General features: G+C 44.5%; 1 protein-coding gene across 1 annotated transcript in view; it reads left to right on the top strand.

The window, feature by feature from the left end:
* Nucleotides 1-20846, top strand: part of ADAMTS17 (ADAM metallopeptidase with thrombospondin type 1 motif 17) — a 351240-nt gene that overhangs the window by 305261 nt on the left and 25133 nt on the right. The window contains 1 exon segment of the mRNA XM_032623836.1: nt 18385-18589. Coding sequence (XP_032479727.1) covers nt 18385-18589 — 205 coding nt within the window.

Here is a 20846-nt window from a genome sequence, read left to right as displayed (position 1 = left end):
CATGAATATTTTATGTGGATTTATCCCACTGTAACTTTTTATAGGAAACTGCTGGTTGTTTTATTAGCCAGCAGCGTTAATAGACAGTGTCTCTCCTGCTGGAGCCAAGGTTTAGGGTGTACTCAGAACACACTGCCTTAGCGAGATCTGCCCCTGAGAGGAGGTGGGTGGGTCTGTGAAATATGTGGCTAAGTCAGTGTTTGGGAGCGGGGGTTGCAGATCCTGGACTGTTCTGTGATGGTGCCCTCTAAGACCAGGTCCATCTGTAAGGGAGCACAAGTTGATAACAGGTTGACCGTATATGACCAATCACTGGCATATCCATGTGAGAAATGAATAGGAGCCATTCACCCCATTTCACAGGGGGAAAAACAAAGTTTCAGAAGTTCAGCAGCCAGGTCATCAAAGACTTAGTGAGCCCAGACTAGAACCGAGCTTCTGCCTCCTAGGAGGCTCCTGGCCATGACGAGGTGAGGATATTCTTAGGGGAAACAATATCCTTCACACTGTTTTGGGAACCAGGGTCAGAAGAGGGCATATCCAGGACCACCAGAAGAGCTCCTGGAGGGGGCAAGTACTTGAGATTGGACAACTGAGAGAAGTGAGGAGGCTGTGCAGGCAGAGGGAATAGTGTCTGAGTCTCCAGGTCTGGGAATATCAAGCAGTCTGGAGAGGGAGGAGCACATGGGGCCAACCAAAGCCAGGGGGGTGAGGCTGATCCTCCTACCTTGATCTGTCCTAAGTCTTCTTTTCCTTAGTGCAGAGTCTTATTTTGTTTGCTTTCATATATTCATGAAAACATCTGCAATCCCTAGTGGGATGCTGAGGAGCATGGGATGAAGGAATGACTAAATTATCGGACTGGGCCTTGAGTGCAACTGGCCCTTGAGAGGGACTTCAGGATGTGAAAGACAGTAAGCACTAGGGAGCCATCGAAGGTTTTAGACTGAGGTAGTCACATGACTGAAGCCATGGCAGAGGTGCACAGACTACTTGGAAGGAAAAAGAGCTCCCATGGTGGGGAGGCCAGTTAGGAGACTGTTACAGTACCCCAGGCAAGGGTTGCCACGGAAATGGGGAAGAGAGGTAGATTTGAGATCCCTTATGGGAGTTGGCTTGGTGGCACTTAGCAGCTGCTTGGACATGGCTCAGGGAGCAGTCCAAGCTGCCCTATAACCCTGCATGGCTGGTCTCTGGAAAAGGAGGGGCCGCCAGTTTTGGCAGTGGGGCAAAGAGGAATGGTTTATGACCTTGCCCACCCAGAACCAGAGGTGTGGTGGGACCCCTGCTGTCCTCTAGGTTGTCAATCACACAGGCCTGGAGTTCCCAAGGTGGAGAGTCAGGAGGCCTGTGCATCAAAATACTGATGGAAATCATAAGTAAGCTCTGCGAAAAGGAAAGAGGAAGGGAAGGGAAGGAAAGGAGGGGCATGGGAACAAAGGAGCCCAAGACTGAACAAGGGGAGGGCTGAGATTCCTTGGAGAACAGGGGAGGAGGAGGCTTCAGAGAAGTAGAAGGCAGGGGGCAAGAGCTCCCAGCACCTGAGAAGTCAAGGAGGAACGAGCAAAAATCAGGCAAAGCTGTTGCCAGGGTCAGAAGTGTCAAAGCTGTCATCTACACTAAGGATTGTTATGACAAGTTATGCTCACCAAAGACCCTTAGTCATTTTAGTTAATGCGGGAAGGAAGACGCCGCAGGATGCCAGCCACCAAGCAGGATTGGGGCCCCGCATCACTGGCCGTCTCCACATGGCTCTGGCCTGGATGTCTGTCACCCCTGGGGAGTTTCTTCCCAGGCTCACTGTGGACATGACCTTTACAAGCCACACCAGCAGGGCCACCACTTCTAATACAGCAGCATGTTATGAGGCACCAGGGATTCGAAATAGACCAACAAAGTGTAACCGTGGAGGCTGTTGTCCAGGGGCCTGGCTGGCTCCTGTTTGCTCTGGGGGTGTCCAGAAGCGCCTTTGGCAGGAGGGGCACAGGGAGCAAATGTGAGGCTTGCAATTAAAGATAGTCGTGTGTGGGGAAGCGAGCAGAGCTGTAAATTCCCTTGCACATAAAGCTGCACGCCAGAACCCTTGCAGGGCGAGCTCAGAGACAGAGTCAGCCAGCTTTTCAGGCTGGTCGTGTTGGAGCCCTGCCCCTGCCCCTCTGAACACAACGGCCTTTCCCCTCTGTACCCTTTCCAGAAGACACAGAGCTGGCTCGCTCCAACTCTGGAGAACTCCCCCTAGGAACATTTTCAGAGAATCTTGTGAAATTCTGAGCATTTTCATAGCCAAAACGAGGCAGTGGCAGGGATGGAATGTCAGGGAGGTCTGCTTGCATGTTTTCATGTTGAATAATTTTGTGGGGCTGGGCAGCTGGGCCAGCTGGGTAGGGGCTCCTGCTGGCATTACTCAGGCCTCTGCGTATTTCTGCAGCCCACTCTTCGGGATTTTGGTGTTGGTTTCGAATTGGTACCACTCAGACTGCTGTCTTGGGAAAACCATGTCACATCATGAATCTGGGAGTCTTTTTTTCCTAATCTTTTAGGACAAAATTCTTGGGACTCACCTATTAAGCCAACCAAAAGACAAATTACAGGAAGGTGGGGGTCAAAGCATTGACGGAGGACCCGTGTGGCGAGCCAGTGGTATAGAGTGGCCTCTTCAGGTCAGAGCCAGAGGAAGACACACATCCAGCCTCTCTGGTTTAGGTTCAGAACCACCATAGCTCCCTCCCTGGAAAATTAAAGTGAGAAGTCCTAGACCAGAGGCTGCGGAACCAAATTCCACAGCAGACATGGCTTGGCCTGCACAGGCGTCTTAAGGTTTTAGAGTTCATTTCCAACATTTTAAAACCAGATTTCAATAAGACTCTGAATTTTCAACATTACTTTTAAAAAGGAAAGATGTGGCAATACTTGACCCACATGGCAACTGTGGGCTGGAGCCCGGTGGCTCCCGGGACAGGCACCGTCTTCATTCTCAGTTGACCACAGTTGCTGCCACTCTCAGAAGTCAAGGTCAGTTAGTACATATCGACCTGGCTCTGGTTGTGTAATCATTTTTCTTATAAAAATGTTTATATGTACAGAAAAGTATGAGTTTAACTAATAAACAACTATGCCTGCACCTCCCAATTTTAACAAATTTTCATGATTGCCATATTTTAAGTAATCTAAAGTAATAGCATGTTATTAAAATAATATAATACAGATACATTGAAAGTCCCCCTTGACCCCTCCCAGCGCTATTCTTCTCCCCTCCTCCATTAGTGGGTATGCTTCCCCCGCTAATTTTCAAACTTTTACCATATATGCATATATCCACAAACAAGAGAGTATTGTTTGGTGCATTTAAACAGGCTCTGAGCATATGTATGTTCATCTTGCCTTTGGGATCTAGCCATGTTGCCACTGTGGCTCTGGTACACCCATTTTCTTTGCTCTATGTGATTTCATCTTAGGTATTTAGTTCGTTTGCCATTGATGGACATTTGAGTTGTTTGCCAGTTGGGGCTTATGTAAACAATTATGCAGTGAACATCCTTTTCCAATTTCCTTAGACACATGTGCAAGTTGTATCCCAGAAGTGTAATTACACAGTCATAGGTCTGCACACCTTGAGCTTTCCTCCAAAGGCTTAACCTAGCATTACCAGGTCACCAGCACGGTAAGGGCTCCCATTGCTCCAGTCATGAACAAATTTGGTTTAGTCAGACTTTATAGTGTTGCCATCTGATGGGGAGGAAATGGTGCCTCATTGTTTGATTTTTTAAATTCCCCTGTGCTGTAGTGAGGTTGAGCGTTTTCATATGTTAAGAGGATATTTATATTTTTTCTGTGATTTATCCTCCTGTTGTTTGCGCATTATCCTGTTGGGCTACTTATCTCTTACTAATTGATTTACGAGCATTCTTTATACATCTTGGATTATAATATTTTCCCTTATTTGAGACCTCTTTTTTCACCTATGGTATCTTTGAGTAGAAGCTTTTATCTTTAATTTAGTTAAATTGGTTAACTTTAAATTTAGGAATTGTGCTTCTTTTGTCTTGTTCGACAATTTTCTTCCTGACTTTTCAACTACAAATGTGTTTTCCTGTGTGTTCTTCCAGAACTTTTAAGGTTTGGCTTTTCTTGCATATAAGAAGACTTTAACACATCCAGAATGTCTTTTCTGTATAGTATGAGTTGAGACAATGCGTTAATTTCTTCCATATGATAACCTGTGCCTCTCCTCTGTATTATGTAATGGCTAGTTCACCCCCGTTCCCACTGATTGATAAGGCTGTGTTTATGGTAACCAAGATAACAAAACACACCATGCTTTCTGACCACAAGAAAATTACATTGGAAATAAGCAATAAAAAGAATAGTGACCCACTTTTCTCTATATTTTTGGAAATTAAAAATATATATAACTCATGGGTTAGGAGGAAATGATATTAGAAATTACAAAATTTTCAGAACTAACACTTAACATTTCTTTTTTTCTCCCTATTTTTGAGAAGCTGTGGATTATATTTCTATTCTTTTGATGGTTATCCTTAAATGTGACCCAGGTACCTTAACTATAATGGTTTCAGTAGAGTCCAGAGTACTCAGAATCGCTAGCCTCTTCCCAAACAACACAGTGCCCTTAGTGCATGTGACCCTCAAACAGCCTCTACTTGTTCCTCTTATTATCTGGAGATTTGGTGTTACTATATTGAAAAACCAAAATATTCTGGTATAACAAAAAGTTATATTAATTAGATGAAACAGACAAAATTCTTAGAATACAAACTACTGTAACTGACTCAAGAATAAATAGATAACCTGAACAGACCCATACCAAGTAAAGAGATTGAATTAGTAATAAAAAAATTCCCACAGAAAAAAGCCCAGGATCAGATGGCTTTACTGGTGAATTTTACAAAACATCTAAGGAAGAATTAATATCAATTTTTCACAACCTCCTCCAAAAAGTAGAAAAGGAAGCACTTTACAACTCATTCTATGAGGCCAGTATTACCCTGATAACGAAACCAGACAAAGACATCACAAGAAAACTATATGCCAATATTGCTTATGAATATAGACACAAAAATCCTCAACAAAATCTTAGTAAATTGAATCCAGCAATATAAAAAGGATTATATACCATGATCAAGTGGAAACTTATGCTGGGAATGCAAGGTCCATTTATCATCTGAAAATCAAATAATATAATATATCACATCAGTAGAATAAAAGACAAAACCACATTATTGTCTCAATTAACACAAACACACACAAAGTATTTTCAAAATTCAATACTCTTTCATGATCAAGACACTCAACAAACTAGGAATAGATGGGAATTTCCTCAACCTCATGAAGGGATCTACAAGAAACCCACAGGAACCATCATACTTAATGGTGAAAGACTAAAGGCTTTTCCCTAAGAGAGGAACAAGACAAGAATGTCTGTTTTCACTGCTTATATTCAACATTGTACTGGTGGTTCTAGCCAGGGCAATTAGGCAAGAAAATGAAAAAAAAAAGGCATCTAGGTTAGAGATGTAAAACTATATGTATTTGCAGATGACATGATCTTCCATATAGAAAATTCTGAAGAATCCAGTAAAAAGCTACTAGAACTAATATATTTGCTGGAAAAACAAAATTCAACTGAGTAAATTCAAAGATCTAATTGGCTTTATTTATCAATTCATGAATCAGTCAGGATCCCGTCTAGCAACTAGAAGAGCACTCCAAGGGGCTGTACAAAATGGGAGATGTTTACTGGCAGAAAGAGGGTGGGCAAGAAAAGTATTAACAAAAGAAAAGATTGCTTCAATCCAGACGATCTCCTTCTGGGGGAAGGGAAGGGCTTTATCATAACACTACCTCACTAGTGTTGATCAGGAAATTTCAGATTGACTCTTAAAGGTCATATTGCTGGAAGGGATTGAAGCTGCAATTAAGTCTTTGTTTGTTGTCATGGGGAACAAATGACACCACTTTGGCTTGTTGTTTTAAACATATGAGTTGAGCAAGGTTACAGGATGTAAGAATGATATACAAAAATCAAGTCTTTTTCTATACCCTTGCACTGAATAGTCTGAAAAGGAAGTGAAGAAAATAGTTCCATTTACAGTAGCATCAAAAACAATAAGGATCAGCTCAGTGCTTTGTGACCACCTAGAGGGGTGGGATAGGGAGGGCAGGAGGGAAGGAGACGCAAGAGGGAAGGGATATGGGAACATATGTATATGTATAACTGATTCACTTTGTTATAAAGCAGAAACTAACACACCATTGTAAAGCAATTATACTCCAATAAAGATGAAAAAAAACACAAAACAATAAAGTACTTCGGAATAAATTTAACAAAAGACTTATACACTGCAAATGACAAAACATTATTGAAAGACGTTAATAAATATCTAAATACATCCCACTAGAAGGCTTAGTGTTGTTAAGAGGGCAATACTCCTCAAATTGATCTACTGATAAAACATAAATCCCTATCAAAATTCCAGCTGTCTTTATTGTGCAAATGAACAAGCTGATCCTAAAATTTATGTGGAATTGCAAAGGGTTCCAAATAGTCAATACAATCTTTAAAAACAAGAACAAAGTTGGAGGACTTATGCTTCTTAGTTTCAAAGATTACTACAAAGCTAGAGTAATCAAGACAGTATGGGACTTGCATAAAGAGAGACATATAGAACAATGTAATATAAATGAGTAAATAAATATTCTCACATTTACTATCAGTTAATTTTCAACAATGCAATAGAGAAAGAATCATCTTTTCTATAACGGTACTGAGACTCTGGATGTCCACATACAAAAGATAGAAGTTGGATCCCTAGCTTATACCATAGATAAAAAATTAACTCAAAATGGATCAAGCACCTACATGTAAGTGCTAAAGCTTTAAAGGCAATGCTTTCTTAGATATGAAAGCAAAAGCACAAGCAACAAAAGAAAGAAATAAACTAAACATTATAAAAATTTAAAACTTTTGTTCTTCAAAGCCATCAAGAAAATGAAAAGATAACCCGAAGAAGGGAAAAAAAACGTTTTCATAAATCATATATCTGAAAAAATAATTTTATCTAGACCATATCAAAATCTCTTATAACTCAATAATAAAAAAAACCAAATAACCTAACTAAAAAATGGGCAAATCATCTGAACATTCTTTTTTTTTTTTGCTAATGTGAATTTTCTTTATTATTGAAACTTTCTCAGATTATGCAATTCTTTAGTAAAACAGTATTGAGTCACTAACAATAGGAAACATATGTTTTTCACACATTTAGTAGAACACAAATTGAACAGACATTCTCAAAAGAAGATACACAAATGGCCAATAAGCACATGAGAAGATGCTCAACATCATCAGCCATCAGGGAAATACAAATCAAAACCACAATGAAATTCAACAAGTAGTATTGGGGAAACTGGATATCAAAATACAAAAGAATGACGTTGGACCTTTACCTTATACCATGTACAAAAATAAGCTCAAAATGGAGCAAAGACCTAAATATAAGAGTTAAAGCTAAAACTCAGAATAAAACATAGGAAGAATATCTTCATTACATTGGATTTGGTAATGACTTCTTAGATATGACACCAAAAGCATAGGCAACAGTAGGAAAAATAGATAATTTGGACTTCAAAATTAAAAACTTTTTTGTATCAAAGGACATAATCAACAAAGTGAAAAGGCAACCCAAAGAATGGAAGAAAATATTTGCTATCATATATTTGATAAAGAAGCAATATCCAGAATGTATAAAGAATTCCTACAATTAAACAACAAAAGGCACCCCATTAAGAAATAGGCAAAGAACATGTTTACTCATTTTTCCAAAGAAGATATGCACATGGCCAATAAGTACATGAAAAAATGCTCATCATCACTAATCGTTAGGGAAATGCCAATCAAACCACAATGAGGTAACCACTTCATACCCATGAAGATAGTTATTATTAAAAAACAGCAAGTAAGTGTTGGTGAGGATCTGGTGAAATTGGAACCCTTCTACATTGTTGAATGGAATGTCAAATGGTACAGCCACTGTGGGAAACAGTATGGTGGTTCCTCAAAAAATTAAATACAGAATTACCATGTGATCCAGCAATTTCACTTCTGGGTATATACCCAAAAGAACTGAAAGCAGGGACTCAAACAGAAATTTGTACAACCATCTTCATAGCAGCACTATGCACAATAGTCAAAAGGTGGAAGCAGCACAAATGTCCCTCTCTGGACAATGTATAAATGAAATGTGTTACATGTGTACAATGGAATATTATTCAGCCTTCAAAAGGAAGGAAATTCTGACACATGCTGCAACATGGATGAACCTTGAGGATATTATGCTAAGTGAAATTAGACAGTCACAAAAGAACAAACATTGTGTGATTCCACTTATATGAGGTACCTGGAGCAGTCAAAGTCATAGAGACAGAAAGTAGGATGATAGTTGCCAGGGCTGCGGGGAGAGGGGAATAGGAGGTTATTGTTTAATGAATCTAGAATTCAGTTTGGGAAGATGAAAAGTTTGGGAGAGAATGGTGAGGGTTATACAACAATGTGAATTATTTAATGCTACTGAACTGTACACTGCAAAGTGGTAAAAATGGTAAATTTTGTATACATTTTACCACAGTAAAATGAAACCACAATGGGATATCACTTCACACCCACTAAGATGGCTATAATCAAAATGATAGATAATAGAAAAAATTTATGAGAGTGTGGAGAATTTAGAATTTCATACACTACTGTAGAAATGCAAAATAGTGCAGCTGCTTTGGAAACAGTCTGGCATTTCTCAAATTGTTAAACATAGCGTTAGCGTACGATCCAGCAATTCCACTCCTTGGTATATACTCAAAAAAATGAGAACATATGTCCACACAAAAATTGTACACAGACGCTCATTGCAGCATTATTCGTAATAGCCGAAATGTGGAAACAACCCAAATGTCCATCAGCTGATGAACCGATAAATAAACATGGTGTATCTATACATTCAAGTATTGTTCAATGACAAAAAGGATTGAAATACTAATAGATGCTATAACATGGATGAGCCTTGGAAACATTATGCTAAGTGAAAGAAGCTGGGCACAAAGAACCGCATGTTATGTGATTCCATTTATATGAAATGTCCAGAAGAGGCAAATCTATAGAGACAAAAAGTAGATTAGTGATTGCCTGGGGCTGAGAGGGATAGGAGGGGGGCATGTATTGGGAGATGACAGCTAAGAGGTGTGGAGTTTCTTTTGGGGGTAATAAAAATATTCTAAAATTGATTGCGGTGGTGATTTCACACCACCACAATATATTTCAGAATATACTGAATTGTTCTCTTTACATGGATGAATTGTATGGTATGTGAATTATGTCTCAATGGAACTGTTAAAATAGTTCTTCTACTTGCTAATGTATGACCTTGGGCAAGCCACTTAACCTCTCTGTGCCTTGATTTCCTCACCTGTAGAATGGCTTTCCAAAGGATTGTTACAGGGATCAAATCATTTGAATCATGTTAAGTGCTGAGAACATGCCGGGCACATAGGAAGCTCCCAGAACGGTTAGCTGGTGCAATATCTAGAGAAACCATTCTTAAAACATTTTCCCTTAAGCCATGTTTTAGCAAAGCATTGAAGTCTTCCCCTCCTTCCCTTCTCCCTCCCTCCCTCACTCCCTTCCTTCCTTCCTTCCTTTCTCTTCCTTTCCCCAGCACATGAAAACTAACCACAGTGACTCAAGAACCTTTTCAGGAAAACACAGCAAGTTCTCAGACCCTGACCCAGCCTGATTTCAGGATGGTATTATGTCCTCCAGCAGAAGCTCACATGCACAGGCCGATGTATTCGTTTCTCATCATGCACTCCAGGCTCTCATTTCCTCCTATAAAAAACAAATATGTGAATAATATTACTTTTCAGGGAAATATATATGAGAAACTCATAATTCTCGAGTTTTAAATGGAGAAATGCTGAATTGAAACTTCGTGTGTAGCTCTAAAGCGTCCCCCTCTGTCCCCTGGGAGAACATCACAGCCCAGCTTGCTAAGTCCCGCTTGTACCTCCTTACCCCACTCCTTTCACAGACATCTGTTCAATAAAAGCAGCCACGTATCTTCGGAGACTTTAAATGGCACATGTGTTTTGATTGTTCTCATAACGGAGTTGCTGGCTCCAATCTGCCCTGAGCTGTGAGAGTGGCTCGGGCAGACAGAGAGTCTGTCGCTGCCGAGTCCTCCGTGGTGTTTTTGGGACAAGGCCCAGGAGGTCCGGCTCTTGGCCAGCCGGCCTCTGCCACGTCTCCTCACCCCAGGCTGGCGGCACATGTGGTGACCACAGCCCGGGTGCCCTGGGAGAGGCCTTGTCATCCACGGGAAGGCAGAGCGGTTGTTAGCCTGACCTTGGCCAGATGTTCACAGCCTAGGGGCCAGCAGCCCTGCACCAGGGAGAGAGGGAAGAGACTCCCATCCTTGGAGCTCCCCTGCAGGCCTCTCCCTGGGGCCTTTACCTGCCGTAAGGTCATCATCAGGTCCTTACAACTGTGCGCCCAGTTCTTGCCCCTGCTTTATGGATGAAGGCCAGGTGCTCAGAGGAGAGAAATAACTCGCACCAAGTTATAGGACTCAGCACTCAAACAGGTTTTTCATATTCCTCTCATCTGAATCATGCAAATTTATTGAAAATTTTTAAAAATTAAAACTAATTTGTTTTGGTTCCGAATGCCCACATAGACTGCCTATTCCAGAGGGCTTTGAGGAACAGCAGCTCCTCTGAATAAGATGGATGCCTAGACTGAGAATAATAGTTACAGAAATAATAACAGCTGCTAGTTATCAGGCCCATAGAGTGCGAGGCCTGCACTGACTGTGTGGCAGAGGCTTGAGTACTGACTTGTCCAAGGTCACACAGCTGGCAAGTTGGTGGAGTGGACTCAAGTCCAGGCACATCTGACACCAGCATCCTGAATGTGACCTTCTGAGACTTTGAGAATGTCTGATTCTAGTAAGTGGGCACCTTTCACTCTCAGGGCATCCTGATGAGGTTGGTCAGGTGTTCCCTAACCAGAGCAAGATTGTATAAATACAAAAAGGAAGCTTCTAGGTTGGGGCACAGAGGACCCACCCACTTAATAGCTAACTGGCCTTAGGCCAGTCTTGCTGTCTCTCCAAGTTGGTTTCCCCATCTGTGAAGCAAGACCAGCAGGCCCTGAGCCACCTTCCTCTGGGAGTTCAGGTGGGTGTGAAGGCAAGATGGTGGTGGGAAAGGACTGGGCACAAACGGGAGGGACACCTTGGAGACGTGGGGCTGACCCACAGGGGGAGATGCAGGCCTGTTCCTTCAAACTCTCTCTTGGCAGAGGAGAAATGAGAAGTGAGATCTTTGATCTGTTTGCTTTCCATATCAGACTGCCTGAGCCTCCCTGGGCTAGGAATAGACAGGATCACTCTTCAGGCCATACTCTTTATCAAGATGCACTGACCCACTGGCCCACTGACCCAGGTCACCAAATCCCAAGGGGAGACAGCAGCCAAGAACTGGCTGAGGCCGAGCCTTCCCCTCACACATGCTGCCCACCGCCAGGTCCCTGGGCTCCCTCCCCTGCTGGCCTCCAGAGTCTCGGACGTGGCACAGGTCTCCCACAGGTCATCTTCTCTGCCATTTGACCCAGATGACTTCCATGAGGCACTGCCAGTGAGCAGGGGTGACCTTTCTAGACAGATGGGTCCACGAGAGGAAGCTCCCTGTCTGTCCTGGAGCCACTGCTTCCAGCCCTCAGCCATTCTCAGCATTTCATTCTCACGCAGATGTGCCCTCTCACATTCTCACTCATGCTTCCCGCCCACGCACAGCCTGCTTGACCAGAGGCTCCCAAGTCATGAGACAACTCGCATCAGGTCTTGTTTCCAAAGCTTGGGTGTCACCCCAAGATTGAGGGTCTGTGGAGCCCACTCTGTAGGCATCAAACCAAATCTGCTAAGGGGCGCCCGCAAGGCCTCTGCTCTTCACCCTCCTTCCTCTCTGCATTTACAGCACTGGCAACCCTTCTCCCCAGTTCTCCCCTGGGTCAGCAACCTGTCCTCATGGCTAAATCCGGGGGATGCTCTTCAGGCCTCATCCAACCCCACCCTTCCTGGCATCTCCTGCACTGTCCTCCTGCCCTCCCTAGCCTTGCTTGTCACCTCTTCTGCTCCTCAGAGCCTCCCATGACTGATTCCAACCCCAGGTGCTTGTATTCCCCAGCCCCTGCCCCTGCCCTCTGTCCTCCTGTATAAGCTCCCTGGATGAGTTGTTCTTACCCTTGATGTCTACCAGGATTTATTGCTTTTGACTTCCAACCCTGTGTCTCCAATCAGGCAGCATCCTTGAACACCAGAACTGCACCTGCAGACCCTTCGCAGCACCACTCAGCGACCCAGCGCCGCCTTGGAAGTGGTGCCCACCCTTCTGCCCCCAGGCCAACTCCCCTCCCTGTGTTCTACCTCCCAGTGGAGGCACCACCAGCATCCTCTGGGCCAGTCAATATCCTGAGCTTGATTCTTGCCTCCTTTCTCTCCATGACCCCACATACCCAAAGCCCTGTCAAAACCCTTTCATAATCTTGTATCAGTGCCTGTTTTCCATTTCTCCACTGCCTTCATGAACGCCATCATCTTGCCCCAGGGCACATGATTAATGGAGACCGCCCAAGGAAACCTCGCTCCTACCCACCCGGAAGTACCCTCCAAGGATTGGCCATCCCAAACTTGCAGCTGTTCCTCAACATTTCATGGGCAGGGGCTCTCTGTCAGAGCACTGAGCCCCGCTTCTTTGGTTGGCCAAATTCACTTTGACTTCAGGACCCAACTCAAGCTCCATTTCCTCCACCGCACTTAGCAGATAGTGAAGACATTGCCTGTTTATACGCTTCCCTCTCCCCCAAGGACCACACACTTGACTGAGCTTTGTGAAGGTGGGACGCTGAGCTGAGTGCCCTGGCCCTTGATTCAGGGCTTGGTGTGAAGTTGATACCCACGTGTTTGGGGGACAGACAAGATGCGGTTGGACAAAGTAACCATCCCAGTAGCAGAAATCTCTTTAAGCTGCCCTGCAGCTTTCTGGAGCTTTTGAACTGTTTCATATCCTTCTTTTCATGCTGTGGTATTTTACATTTTACATGTAAAATACATGGTATTTTACAAGCATATTTGATGCTATACTTGGAATTTGCATCTCTATAACAGATGCTCAGAGAATCACATACAGTCATCTAGTTTCCTTACTTTGATTAATTTAGCTAATGTAAGGAACATTCCTGATTCAGAGATAGGCACAGATTAGGTGCTCAGTCAATGCCAGATCCTTACTACTGACCCATTTTGGAGATGGATAAAGTTGACACCACGGACAGACCACTTGTTACCTTGAACACTTGTTGTATTGAAATACAACAGCTCACATTTTTTTACAATTTGAAGCTGTTGAAAATAAATGACCCACCAGTGTACTCTTTTTGGCTATCTATACTTGAGATTCACTTTATATTCAACATAAAATAACTGTGTTAGAAGAATGCGATCCTGAAGATGTCATTGTTTCTTTGTGAGACTGTCACATTTCAGCAGATTTCATGAGATCTTTACCTAGTTTAAGTCTCAGCCAAATCAAGACTTGAATAGAAACTGAATTTTGAACGTAAGATAAAATTTCTCAGGACTGTTAATGTGATGCGTGTAGTAGGCAAAATAATGACCCCCAAAGATGTCTACATCCTAATCCCTGGAACTCGCTGTTCTGAGCAGTGGGATGAAAATGTTAGGTCACTTGTCAAAGGAAACTTAGAGTTACAGGTGGAATTAGGTTGTTATGGGTCTCCCGTGAAAGATGTTAGCAGAACCCAGGAGAGAGGTATGGAACAGAGTCCTCTGAGTCCTCAGAAGGAACCCACCCTGCCAACACTTTGATTTTTAACTTCTGGCCTCCAGAGCTGTAAGAGAACAAATTTCTGTTGTTTTAAGCCACCCAGCATGTGGTACTTTTCACGGCAGCTCTAGCAAACTAATACAGTTTGCTAATCAGCCGGCTTATGCTGGATTATCTGAGTGGGTCCAGTGTAATCACAGGGTCCTAAAAGCAGAAGATGGAAGCAGAAGAGAAGGTTGGAGTGATGCGATGTGAGAAGAACTCGGCCTGAGTTGATGGCTTTGAAGGCAGAAGGAGGCACCACAAGCCAGGGAATTGGGGCAGTGTCTAGAAGCTGGAAAAGGCAAGGAAGCAGAGTCTTCCTGGAGTCTCCAGAAGGGAACAGCCCTGCCAGCACCTTGATTTTAGCCCAGTGAGACCCACATCAGATTTCCAACCTCTAGAAATGCAAGATAATTAATCTGTGCTGTTTGGAGCCATTAAGTTTATGGCAATTTGCTACAGCAGCAATTAAAAAAGAATATAGGGTCTCAGGTAGTGACAGAGCTGCCCAAAGCCTAGTAGTCCCCCCTCATCTGCGGGCCATACATCCCAAGCCCCCCAGTAGATGCCTGAAACCCAGGATAGTACTGAACCCTATAGATACTTATATACTATGTATTTCCTGTGCTAACCGGCAGGGAGCCTATACAGCATGGATAAGCCGGGCAAAGGGATGGTTCACATCCCAGGCGGGACCAATTGGGATGGTGGGAGATTTCATCCCACTGCTCAGAACAGCATGCAGTTTAAACTTATGAAATGTTTATTTCTGGAGTTTTCCATTTAATGTTTTCAGACCTTGGTTGACTGCTAGTAACTGAAACTGGGGAAAGTGAAACCACAGATAATGGTGGAAAACTGTACCTGATTAGAATGATTGAACTTGAAGTGTGTACAGAGGAGCTACACCTGTGCTGGACAGGAGAGGCTGTCCTGACCCCGTGGGAACAGGGGAGGGGCCTGGATTAGGGAAGTGTTAATGGTGGTTTCAGCAAGAATTACAGTTTTATTGCTTTTAAGAAGGACTGCTAACTCAAACTTGGCTAATGAATGTCGCTGTTAAGGTTTTTAGAGGATAAGAGTGAAAAAATCTCAGGCTTACATTGTAATTGTAATATACATTGTTGTGTGGAACTGCAGGCCTTTCCCAAGTTACTAGACTTGGGATCAATGGGATTTTACTCTGATGTCTGGGTGTGTGACGTCATCCCACTGCCCTAGATGGGCCTCCTGCAGCCAGGGTCCTTCAGGGGAAGTGGATTCTTTCAGCCACCAAAAATGAAGTTTTAGGAAGGCCACTTTTTCTCCCCATACCTCACTGAGGTGTTTGTCAAGATCAGAAGCAAAAAGGTCCAGCTGAAAAATAGCTCCGATAACCTGAAGCAGGTGCACCTGTGACAAAGAGCCCTCTTGTCGGCGGCTCATCACGCGTTTCAGGCGGGGATAGGTCTGAGGATTCTTCTGGAAAGAGGAGGAGGGATGCATGGGCTCTTTTCCATTCTGTCATCCTTTTGCAAAGCACCAGACACCAGAGGTAAAGGAAAGGAGAACCTGGAGGGCTGGCGGTCCCTCCCAGCTCTACGGGAATCTGACCCCCACAGATCTGACTTTTCCAGCCAGTGATGGGGCTGGAGGAGCCCCCGAGGCAGGACTGCTGAGTCCTCCCAGCAGTTCACCATTCCCCCAGGTGTCCTGGATGTGACCTTTGTGTGAACAGAGTTGGCGTCCACATTCCCTAGAACACATGCTCTGATTGTGTGGCCAGGAATGGAGATGCTGGTACCCTATGGCAATGGCACGCATGCCCAGGGCAGTGACAGTCCCATGTGTGTGACATAGAGGTCCCACTTCCGAGGCTCGGCCCTGGGAAGCACAGGAAATACAAAAGACAGGAGCAGGATTCTAAGCCATTTCACAGTTGGGGTCAGCACAATAATGCCGAACAGGTCTCAACCTAAAACCTAACATTTATATTCACAAAGTTAATTGTAAAAGGCCAGGACAAAGGAGACCTGGCTGAGAGTCAGTTCATGAGAGAGAAAAACATAGTAGGTGCTAACAGAGGTACAATGCGGTTGCTTTAAAAAAAGAAAAGAAGTAGTACAGAGTTGGAGAGTATTCATGAAAACAAGTCCCCGTTTAAAGAGAAAATCATCACATTCTGTCTTGCTGCTTTCAGATCACATCTGGACCATACTGTCCATGACAAATCAGCCAATTTTAAGAACAGTAGTGACTGATTAGAGACTTACAACGGATTGAGAATCTGCAAATTATTTTGATCAAGAGAAGAGAAAACTTAAAAGGGGAACAAAATTGGTAGAAGTTGGTTTGATTCTTTCGGTGATGTTTAAGCAGTTGTCAGGTACTGAAATGGGAGCAAGGCTGCATGCATGTGGGAAGTTTCCATTTCCCACCAAGGAAACACAAAATAATGACAATACTAGTTATGTTATAGGGCTTATGTGTGCCAGGTGCTGCCATAAGCAATTTGCAGGCAGTATGTTACTTGTCCTCATATCCCGAGGCCAGCACTGTGTTTCCATCCCGCGCAGCATGAGCAAGGGGTCTGACCAGAGGAGCTTACTAGCATTAGTCCCTGGGCCATGAAGGGCAGAGTGATGAGCTCTGCCAAGGGGACTGGAGATGAGCTTTAGATGAGGTGGCCTGAGCTTGCCCTAATGGACAAGGAGAAACCATGTCGGGATGAAGGGAGGGGCCTGGGTAGCCCCATCTTCTCAACATTTAGTCCACTACCTCCACTACCCCCAGCTGGTTCAAGCCACCCTTATCTCCCACCTGGACCATTGCAGTAGCCTCCTCCCCACTCTCCCTGTTGCCACCCCTACCCATTGTAGGCTGGTAGCCACACAGAGTCAGGGTGGCCCTGGAAGGCGTGTCTTCCTTTCTCCAAACCCTCCAGGACTGCATCTCATTCAAGCAAGAGCCACAGCAGCCAGCCAGGCCCTGTGTAATCTCCCCCTGCTCCCTCTCATGCCCCTCCCTCTCCTGCTCACCCCCTCCCCCAGCCACACTGGACTCCCGGCTGCCCCTCGGCCCTGCCAGCACACCCTTCCACCAGGGCCTTTGCACCTGCTATGCCTTTTGCCTGCAAGTCTTCTCCCACAGATCACAGGGCTCATGCCGCACTTCCTTCCAGTCGCTGCCCAAATGCCGGGCCATCCCTGACACCTTGAATAAAATAGTGCCAACCTCCCTCATCTCCTCGCTGATCTGCCCTGTGCTGTATTACTTTTCTCTAAAGCACTTACTATGGTGTTGCATATTCTCTCTGCATATATGTTATATACACTCTATTACATTATGTTGTATTCTGTTGTACATTGTTCATCCATTTACTGTTTGTCCCCATTAGAATAGGAAGACTCAGAGGGCAGGGCTTTTTTTCATTCACTGCCTCATCATCAGAACCTAGATGTTTCCAAACAGTGGGATGGCCTCATTAGATTTGGTTTCAAGTGGGATTTAGGACGAGTCTGACTAATGTGAGAACTGAGTGGTTATCAAGGCTGACCATCCAGATGGAACTGCTTTGTTAAGTAGTGAGCTCCTGGGAGCTGGGAATATTTGAGGCTCGTCCAGGAACCAGAGCACAGAGAGTCTTTAAAAGGGCATTCAAAGCCCTGTTTGTGTCCTGAGAAATCATCATTCCCAAACTGCCTAGCCCCTTTCCAGCACCCTAAGGCCAACAGAGAATTGGGATCATTGAAATATTAGGCAGGTAGACAAAGTCTTAGTTGAGCACTTTCAGCTGATGGCCTCAGCAGCCTAGTCTTCCCACGGCCCACAGGTTGCCTCCTCAAGAATGACAGTCCGCACTTAGGAGGGCCTGCCACCCTTTGGAAAGCAGGGAGTCCTGGTGCGTTTAAGCTGGGACTGGGGTGTCCTTTGTCGAGGGCTGTGCCAGTCAGCTTTTGCTGCAGTGACAAACAACCCCAATATCTCTGTGGGGCACAACAGCATCATGCTATTACAGAGCCCAGCAGTCAGGAAGCCCCTGTATTGGACCTGCTGTTCTCATGGCAGAGGACAGGAAGAGTGAGAGACAAACCACATAGTAACTCAAAGCTTCTGCTGGGATGTGGCCAGCTTCGTATCCACTCACACCCCACTGAACAAAGATGGCACAAGACAGCAAGAGGGGGACGTAGGGACAATAACTCAGTCTGCCGTTGTGGCGTGGGGCGGGGGCGGGGGATGCGGGCAGTTGCAGAAAGATTTCTGTACTGAGTAGGCCACTGAACCACTCTACTCAGATAGCTCTGATATTCTGCTCTGATATTCCAGAATTATTTCCAAAGCCGACTACAAAGCTGAGTCTGTCTTTTTCCCTCCCACAGCAGGCCCACAATTCCACCATCTGTCTGGAAGGCCCTTTGTTCTCTCACTGTCTTTTCTCTTTCCGGGTAGGTGGGTGGCAGGCCCATGGAGCCCCTGCTCAGCGACCTGTGAGAAAGGCATCCAGCACCGGGAAGTGACCTGCATGTACCAGCTGCAGAATGGCACACACGTCGCCACTCGGCCCCTCTACTGCCCGGTGCCCCGGCCATCAGCAGTGCAGAGCTGCGAAGGCCAGGACTGCCTGTCCATCTGGGAGGCGTCAGAGTGGTCACAGGTGGGTGCCTGGGCTGCTGCCAGTGCTGAAACCACCACCAGGGCCTCGGGGCCTTGTTTGTAGCAACCCCAAAATGGTTCCTTTCCCTCCCTGCTGTTTTTGACAAACCCCCACATATCACAGTCCTAGCTAGACCCCAGAGGAGCTCAAAGCCATGTTCTAAGTCACATATTCTCAAATTCCATCAGAGATATCAACGTGGCCAAAAAAACATGGATAGTGTGTTTTTTTGATAATGTATATCACAGTACTGTTTGGTCCCATTTCCTGTGAAAATTCTCATGTAAATATAGATGGATGGTTGGATGGATGGATGGATGGGTGGGTGGATGGATAGATACATAGGAGATAGGTAGGTAGGCAGGTAGACAAATAGACACCTTTTAATCTCTTTTGTGCACTTTGAAACTGTAGGGTGGTCAGGTTGGGAAGGTGGTTTCAAAGGCTTCCCTGCGGTTCCATGGCAGTCTTTGTGGAGCTGCCTTTGCAAGAGGCAGGAGGATGTCGGGAGGGACAGCGTTTAGTGTGCGAGCCGGTTACAAATCTCATGCCATAACACATTTTGGAAAGAGGTCAATTAAGCCTTATTTTTTAACTTTGAAGATTGATCCTAGAAATATTTTATCTTCGGTAATATCATCCTTCAAGGCTTGGCATTGAGTTTGCATTAATGATTTTGATTGTTTGGCTATGAAACAAAAAAAATAGCTGAATAAAGGGCAAGCTTCCCTCAGGTCCTCCATCAAACGTGTTCTAGGAAAGTCAGAAAGGCTAAATCCAAGACACTCTTCACTGTGGAAAATATTTTTAAAGTTCCTTCTTATTGCCAAGCAGTTGGAATTATTTTGAATAAGAAAGTATTCAGCCCGTTTTTAATGAACGAAAAGTCTGCCCTTGGCTGTTCTAAAACTGAGTTTACGTTTTAGGCAGATCTTGACGTGTACCCATTTAAAGACGGGTGTTTTTTGCCTATCCTTTAAGATATTTTAGGAAAAGGACAGAGTTTTAACATTAAAAAATTTTTTTTCTTTACATGTACCTAGGTTCATAAGTTCAACATTCAATGGACTTTTGGGGAGGGGGATGCCTGCTAGAAGGTTAGGGGCAGGTGTGCAGTCTCTCTCTCTTGCCATGAGCCTTAGGGCCTTGATCACCTGGTTCTTGATCCAAACAAGATTTATGCTTTATCAGATCAAAACCATAAATTTTCCATTTATAGGTCTCTTATGGGGGAAAAATGCCTCCTTAACAAAATAAACGAGGCTGACATAATCAACTATCATTATAGTATTGAAGAGCACCATTTTGGAAAGCGTGAGACAATTGGAGCAAGATTTAAAGAAATATCTCCATCCCTATTCCTATATCTATGTGTTGCCTAATCCTAATCCTGAAATAGTATCCACACCAATCAGTCTAATTCTGGCTCAGCTCAGGCTCAAGCAAAATGCTTTTTTCTAAACATTTGACTCAGAATCAAATCTTTCCTCCATGAGATGCTCACAAAACTGGTATTCCTTCCACTTTTCCAAGTACAAAAGCCCCTCTAACATTTCTTCTTCTGGAAATGAATGGGTTTAAATTTCTCGTGGGTGAGTTTTTATTGATGGGCTTGCCTGTATTCAGCCAGCAGTGTTGATCACTGTCACCACTACTCCCCAACTTCTTCCCAACTTCATTAGAATGAGGAAAAAAATATTGAGAAGGAAGCAAAAGGTAGCAGCTCTCTCCTGTCCTCGACTTCTTGTTCCCATCCCTGGATCAGAAGCCAAGAGAGAAGCAGAACATGACCCTCCTAGGTCCCTTCCAAGGTGACCCCAGCCTGCAGCACTGCCCTTCCTGAAGGCTTCCAACCAATAGGCTTCTGGTCAAAAGGGGCCAGCCCAGGGTTTGGTCAAGAAACAGGCTGGATATTGAGGGTTTAAAATTCGAGGGAAGAGGCAAGGAACACAGAGTAGAGAGAAACCAAGCAGAAACTCAGGCAGAAGTGGTGAGTAGGCCCCTAGTTGCATAAGGAGCCAGTGGTATGGGTGCTGTTGCCAGGGAGGAGCCCGTGAGGCAGACGGTCAGCGTGGAGCTGATGAAATGGTCAGAAAGCATTGCCACATAGAGAAGCAGAAAGATGGGCCTTCAATGCAGTAACCCAGGGGTTCCTGCAGCAGCCCTCCAGGCCCCACCCATTCTGCCCTGGGAGGCCCTGTGGGTAAAGCCTGCCAGGGACTAACTCCTTGCATTCGAGGTCCCTTTATTTTATTTT

Source organism: Phocoena sinus, chromosome 2, assembly GCF_008692025.1.
Source record: "Phocoena sinus isolate mPhoSin1 chromosome 2, mPhoSin1.pri, whole genome shotgun sequence".
Taxonomy (NCBI): domain Eukaryota; kingdom Metazoa; phylum Chordata; class Mammalia; order Artiodactyla; family Phocoenidae; genus Phocoena; species Phocoena sinus.
The sequence above is the reverse complement of the archived record's forward strand: the minus strand, read 5'-3'. Positions and strand labels throughout refer to the sequence as shown.